The 7,561-nt window shown below is 38.9% G+C and overlaps 1 protein-coding gene across 5 annotated transcripts in view; it reads right to left on the reverse strand.

The window, feature by feature from the left end:
* eva1ba (eva-1 homolog Ba (C. elegans)) overlaps positions 1 to 7,467 on the reverse strand; it is a 39,413-nt gene extending 31,946 nt beyond the window's left edge. For 2 of the 5 annotated variants that reach the window (XM_054780847.1, XM_054780848.1), the window contains exons 1-3: positions 6,311 to 7,467; positions 4,980 to 5,107; positions 342 to 437 (exon numbers count right to left, since the gene is read on the reverse strand). In XM_054780847.1, the coding sequence (XP_054636822.1) occupies positions 342 to 437; positions 4,980 to 5,107; positions 6,311 to 6,394 (308 nt within the window). In that variant the 5' untranslated portion in view covers positions 6,395 to 7,467. Of the gene's footprint in view, positions 1 to 341; positions 585 to 4,979; positions 5,108 to 6,310 lie in introns of those variants that run through there. The other 3 variants (XM_054780843.1, XM_054780844.1, XM_054780846.1) reach the window with 3 other exon arrangements.
* Positions 7,468 to 7,561: the final 94 nt, after the last annotated feature.

The following is a 7,561-nucleotide window of genomic DNA, read 5'->3' on the forward strand; positions in this document are numbered from 1 at the left end:
GGCTCAATTTATATAAAAATAGGCTATTTATCACAAAAACAAACATATTCTATGTAAAAATGTATGGCCAGCAGCACCCACGGGCACCCCCATGTTGTCAGAATGGTACAATCTTGATCACATGACATTTTCATGATTCGACTGCGAGATTGATAGTCGAATCAGACTCCTCCAAATCAAATCGTGGAATAGTCGACTATTCTAAAGCACCACGAAATACAACAGCGTAACATTACACGTTAACAACAGTAGCATAGCAGAGCTAGCATTGCAGTCACATTTTAACAGCAACGTCATGCTAGGTTAGTCTATTTAAAGAAAACCAAAATGATCCAACTTACAGACCCCACATCTGGAGCTGACTGACAGACAGTTGGCAGACCTCCAGGCTGCATTTTAAGAAGTGTAGAGAAGCCTCTTTTTTCCACACAACAGTTCTGCATGGGCATATACACAAAATGGGTCAGAAGCGGCATCATGTCCACAAGGATGGAGGTTTTTCCTTCATGAGGTCATGAAAACCCAGAACTTTAAAATCGAATGTTTGGGCGCCTCTTCTCTTAGACGTGGCGGTAGCAAATGAAGGTGATGCAAGACTTTAAACAGGCTCTAAGGACACATATTACTGTTAGAACATCACTAAACAGTCAATTTTGCACAATAGGGAAGAAAACGGATAATACTGCAGCATCCTGAGCTAAAGCACAGCAATAGGGTAAGCTAACATTAGCATGTGTGTTTTATGTTGTCCAAAGGCTATTGACTCAGCAATTTTGAAACCCCAGTACTAGAAACAGTACCCGATAGTACCTGCTTTTGCCAGTGGAAAAGCATCAATATTGCCGCCTCAATGAGCCACATAGGTTTGGTTTTAAGCACGGAAAGCCCTTCAGTAACCAAACGAAATAAAATATGATGGTGCACATTCCCACAATCCACTGGAGCCATCTGTGGGCAGAGGAAGCGCCGGTTTGGGAAAAGAGCTGCTGTCACTGCTGGTAGTAATGACTCTCAGCTGTCCTCCACTCAGCACAGTCAGCACGGAGAGGCTTGTCCAACTCCGTCACAAGTCTGCCAGCACCTGTCCACACCAATGATCCTTGAGCTCTCTTGTCAATTTAAATCACTGAAACAGAGGGATGCTTGCAGGTATGGGGGCAATGTTTCCATTTCACTCGAGTCATGTTGTCTGAGTCCTTCAACTGGAAGTTGACTCTGAAAAGGTGGACCTCTGCCAAGGCCAACTGGCAGCAGGCAACAGTCATCTTCACAGCGTTTGTCCAGAAAATGTTGCAATGATAGTCTGGAGACTGCATTATTGTTTTCCGTTGACTTGGCTAATGAGTTTGGTTTGTGTTAACCTTTTGTGTGCCACGTTGTTGCACGTATTATGCTTGACAAGTTCAGAGTTACAGTGTACATATAAAAAGTGGATAAAGTGCACAAGCGCTTATTGGAGACACGCACAGGCGTGGACAAACAAAATTGTAGAAAACTAGTACATATGCAACATATCTGAACAGTAGGCAAGTGGATTAAAACCTGCAAACTACATCATTCAGTGAAGTGTTACAACATATAGAAAAGAATTTTCTGAATATTTTCACGCTTCATCTCTGACTTTATAATGAACAGGAAATCAAAGTCCCATTTTGAGAGAAAACACAGCTGCTCTTTTTAATCTGAGGGCAGACTGAAGGAAAACATCAGCTCAGCCGACAGGAGCTCTGTCACATCTACGCCTGCCAAACATCCGTCTAGTCAAGTCAGGACCGTGTCCATCCGAACGCTCTGAAAACACACACACGGTTCCTTGTTCACCTTGCGATGGCCTGTTCTTGTGGAGCTGACACGTCACACAAGAGCTTGCATTGACCGGGGTCGCCCTCCTCCCAACAGGACCACCAGATGTTCAGAGTTAGTGGGCAACACTCATCCTATTTTGGATTTCCCCCTTTTGCTCAATCATGTATTGGGAGTTCAAGACAATTCGGGCAATGTCCGAGGGTATTTTTAACATGTTCCCAATTTTCAGGCTCTAAAAATATCTACACACAAATGCTGTTTAGTTCCAATCATGAAAATGAACAGGCTGTCAAGTGTATGAGGAAAATGTCACTATAAGCTATAACCGAAACGTACTCTAACCGAATCAGTTTTTCTTATAAGGCATCCTGTAAATCCAATTAATCCATTCCAGAAAGCCAAAAATGCTAACATTTTTTTTTAGCATTGCAATTATAGTTTGACATGCAGAAAACACTTGGAAATGCATATAAACGACCAATGAAAGGGATAAATGAACATTCAACATCGCTTTTACCTCGATTGAAGAAATGATTGTTGACAAAGACACAATGTGGCAGCGAGATCAATCTAGGCACCAACTTCATGTTTTGCTAAGAATTATTTCTTCAATTCCATAGTGTTTCACCTTCTTTATTAAAATGCTGGCACCTGCAACTTTTTTGGCTCCATTGTGGCTTAGTTATTTTGCAGCCATGATCAATAAGAGAATCAGAGGCTTGTAGCATAGCTACAGTACACAACTACAGTCACCCTCTGATTACATCATAAACGGGCGACAGAGCTGAATTCCGGTTCTTGTTTCAATGTAATAGCAAGCTAAGAAGCTGCTAACAAGCACGTTTTGTGATTAAAAAAATACATTAATAACGCAGTTGGCCTCAAGCAATATACTAATACCGCCATAAGACGCGTGCCATATTGTATGCTAACTGGAAAATGTACACGAACCGAGGCAACATTTTGGCATAAATTTTCAACATTAACCGAAAATCACGCCAACCGACTGAGGTTCCACTGTACAATTTACATGAGGAGATATTTGTGCTAAAAAAAATGACATTATCTTGTCACACATGCTGAAACATGTCACATCTTCAACACCTTTTCAGCAAAATCCGCTTTGCTGTGACCTAAAACTAAACATATGAGCATACAAAAAGCCAAAACACATAAAAATGTCCACATTACAAAACCAACCATTAGAAATGACATTTACAGTAGAAATTCTAAGGTCAAACACAGTTTTTCACTTAAGAAATAAAGGAAATAGAAATGATCTATTCCAAGGTCAAACTGTGTCCACTGCATTACATCTGTGTTAACTCCACTGATCATTTTAAAGTAACCGTTCAACATTTAACCGTCATACAAATGTAAAAAAAAACACCCTGATAATCAGTAAAAAAAGCCACAATCTTTAAAGTGATCGTGACACAAAAAAAGTTTCAAAAAAACAATAACAAAATGAAAATGCTCACTTAATACAACATTTAACGATAAACTATCAAACAGGACTGAAATGAAGTAGTGATTTTGACACGCCACCCCCGCCCCCCAGCGTGTTTTCTGAACCGACGCCATCTTGGCTGTGACATCACGAGCAGAACACGTTCCGGGAACCACATTCAACCATATGCAGCCCTGAACTCACAGCAAAGCCAAGCAAGTGACATATTCACAACAATAACACAATAATAACATTGACTGATATCGTGTTGTGACAACTGGCTACAAGTGTAGCTACATGTATATGCACACTGCAAAATAAAAGAGCAGTGAGCAGCAATCACTGAATGAAACCCCATACTACAGTATTATTCTAATATTCCTAGAATAGGTCCAGTAAAAACAAAAAGAAATGGATTTACTTACTGAAACTGACATATCGACCATAAGACGAATGACAACAATCCATGTTTTATTATATTTTTTTTGCTATTTTTATTGTATTATTTATATAATAATGGTCAATATTTCAATATTCAAGCACACATCTAACACAGGAAATATGTCTTTCAATGTTATTTTTCACGGAGGAATTAACAAGATTCGCAGGTGTTTGGTGGTCATGAACACTTTGTCAAAGGCCACCATTCTTACTCATCACGCAAGTGTAAAAAGAAGGCAATTTGAAAAAGTCTTCCTTAACTTTGATAAGTGACAAGGCGAACGGAGACGCTAGAAGTACCTAACTTCTGTGGTTATTTGCATTACAGTATATAAAGACGCACATAGTTAATTCTTGGTTTTGTTGCCTCAAAAGTCGCCCAAAACAAGACCCAATTCACTTTTTCTGCCTACTTTTTCCCCAAAAATGATGCTCCGGAGCTAAAAGTCTGCAGCCATGTGTCACCAAAACGTGTACAATGCAGCATGAAATGATGGTGGGGATGGTACCGATGTCCCAGAGATGTCACCTCTCAGAGAGGAACGTTGGGGCAGATAAGTTTCATTGGTTGCAGAAGAAGACAAGGTCAGAGGAGACAGGAAGCAGCTGCAAACAATCCCTAGTGCCTCCGTGTGATGACTTTCAGATGATTAGGAGTGAGAGGGGGTGAAGCCCTACGACTGCAATCCATCCTGAGGGTGATATATTATACGTGATGGCCGTGAAGTGCTCATCACAACAAATTACACTGAGCGTAATGACGACTGAAAGACAACAGGAATTTTGAAATACATGCAAATTTGGTAGGACTGTCACAGTGGATGAAGACTGATAGTCTTTTAAACAAGAAACAAAACATGTGCATTGCTTTGGTATCTACATTATACAGCGTCTATTAAACATATTTATTCTGATCCCTTTTCTTCCCCAATATCTCCTCCTCAGACTGCATATCACAGTCATTGATGTGACCTAACGCTGTCTTTTCTCTCTCCTCTCTCTTTCTTCTTTGTCTGTCATCCCTCTAACCATGTTCTGTTCGGTGGGCTTAAAGGAAAACTGCACTTTTATTGGGAAATTTGCCCATCATGAACACACGTCTGTCTCTTTTCTGTGCGCTGTAAAGATATAAAAACTGATTTTTAAAAAATAGACAGCTAATTACTGCACATAATGGGACACACCGACTATATGCTGCCCACAAAGACCCCTATTAAAACACCCCCAACAAGGTTTTATATCCATGCAGTAACAGGTACATTCATGATAACGTAATACTTACAGTATTTTGCCGCATTTTGGTCCTTTTGAGCATTTCCGGAAGTTCCTTCGCGGGTGCATTGATTTCGCATAGCATAACTTTTCCAAACTCAAGAGAAACTCCAAGAGAAATTCACATTTCCAGCAGCTCTGCAAAAAAGGCATAATAAACTCAATCACTTCATCACAAAATTAAACAACCAAGGCAAGACAGGAGACACAACAAAAATAAGAAAATAGAATGAGAATAAATAAATAAATACGGATCAGATCAATTCAAATTTGTAGTGCAATAACACATAATAAGGTAATATGACCAGTCCTGTGTGTGTTTTTACTGTTTTTAAGGAGCTACTGAAACCCTCAACCCTCAAAGATCCTCTCTATAACAAACGTGATTAGCAAAAAATGCTAATCATAGATCCTATACACGACAGGAGCAGTCTTCCGTTTTTTGGGACATGTTACAAAAAAGCTTGTCAAAAATCCTCAAATGAACAGACTGCTCTGCTGTTCTTTAGAATATACTGCACAAATGTTTGTCAAAGATCCTCTATAACAGGAGCATCTTATGGTTTACAAGGTCCTATTGCTAAAAGTGCTAGTCAAAATCATCTTCATGACAGGAGTGCTCTTCTGTTTTTTGGGACCTGCTGCAAAAAAGCTTGTTAAAAATCCTCTACATGACAGAAGTGTTGTGCTGTTTTTAGGGACCTGCTGCAAAAATGCTCACCAAAAATTCTCCTCTATGCTTCCACTCAGTTTCCATCTTTTTTTTTTTTTTAGTTTAACCCTGGAACGGATTATCTCCATTACTATTATTTCCGATGGGCAAAGCTATTGGAACACGTTTGAATGAATACCATGCCAAGATGTTGACAAGCCCATATGAAACAATGCTGTTTGACAATGTCTTTTCAATTTTTACTTTTTTCAATTGGCATTTTCACATCAAGTCTCTCTCAAACATGAAGGAACTAGTAGCCAAGAATGTAAAATGAGTTGTTTTTTTTTAATGACCAGATGTTTTCCTTCTCAGCTGCTTTAGCGGCAATGACATCCTGCCAATATGCATTTTAATGCAAACCACAATGCTGTTAATCTCATCTTTGAGGGAATGGACACAGTCAGCTACAACTTTATATTTTGTATAAATACATAAAGTAAAAGTAGGGTTTCTTGGCTGTACGTTTTGGCGAATTTGCATTTTTGAGGCCACAAATGTAGCTTGCTTTTATGCTAGCTAGGGAATGTTTGTGAACACAACACGCTAATAAGTTAAGAAAAAAAATAACTAAACAGTTGAAATCAGTCAAACAATCACTTTTCTTTCCTTATTTATTTGCTACATACCTTATGTCCATTGGCGTCTTGAAAATCTTCCTTCTTTCTTTCTTGTCCTTCATGAGACCCCCATTTACAATACTGCGTCCCCATTCAGCATGGTGACGTCACGACAACGTCTTCCGCCCTTTTTCTAGTTTTAAGTAACTCGCTTTTTAGAGAGTCGGTTCTTTTGGATCGGCTCGCTAGAAAGAGCCGTTTTTTTCCGTCTCCCAAGTGGCTCCTCAGATTATTTTTGTCGTTGTCATTAATTTATTTATTACCAAAATTATGTGTATTGTGTAACCAATGTAATGTACCAATTTAAAATAACATGATATCAAATGTTTACTATTTAAATTGATTTAGTGACCTTAAACCTTAATGAACAGCTACAAAACTATATTATAAAGAGCGGGCTCATACAACCGATTCGTTCGCGACCGACACATCACTATTGGCCACAACATTAGCAGGATAAAGCTAGCTTAGTGTACAAACAGGTATTAACGTCTAGTCCCAGATTTGTTTGGAATTTACAGTAACTCACATTACGTTGTAATACTGCATTAAGTTCTTACAGTAGTTTTGTGTAGGTTTTGATAAAAAAAAAAAGAAAAAAAAAAAAGAAAACAAGAGGTACCGGTAGTTCCGAAATCCGGCGTTAGAAAGCTACAAGAGATATACCGGAATTGTCGTTGGCAATGGCGCCCATGTATTGTAGTGGACAAACAGAAGAACTGCAACTACAAAGAAAGATGGCAATTAATTATATTGCTACCAACAGCAGCAACACACGCACAACCTCTAAAATAACAGCTGCATATTTGGACAGCCCTGTTTTTCTTCTGTCATCCAGCTGGATGTCACCGGAATGCATGGAGCTCTCCAGGGAAATGATGTAGGAACATAGCAGATGTGTGACTTGCTGCACTCCTTTCACACACACTCAACTTTGCTTCAGTTTTTGATGCATGCGTCCAATCATCGTCAAGGACAGCTGCTTGGCGTTAACGTCTGCAGAACGCGGACCCCCTGAGACTTATGGACTTTTCCTCCTCATACTCAACCCTGCTTATTATTGAGGATTGTGACAAAGTGGTGCAAAACTGAAGCTGCTTGATAATATATTAACTAAATACTGTACAATACTAAACATTTGAACAATTCTATATACTGTACATATTTTTAAAAAGTAATACATTCATTGTAATAAATTCATTCTAACAGGTAAAAATATATTATAAAAAAACAATACAAATTACAAATGTATACCATTTC

Source organism: Dunckerocampus dactyliophorus, chromosome 7, assembly GCF_027744805.1.
Source record: "Dunckerocampus dactyliophorus isolate RoL2022-P2 chromosome 7, RoL_Ddac_1.1, whole genome shotgun sequence".
Classification (NCBI taxonomy): domain Eukaryota; kingdom Metazoa; phylum Chordata; class Actinopteri; order Syngnathiformes; family Syngnathidae; genus Dunckerocampus; species Dunckerocampus dactyliophorus.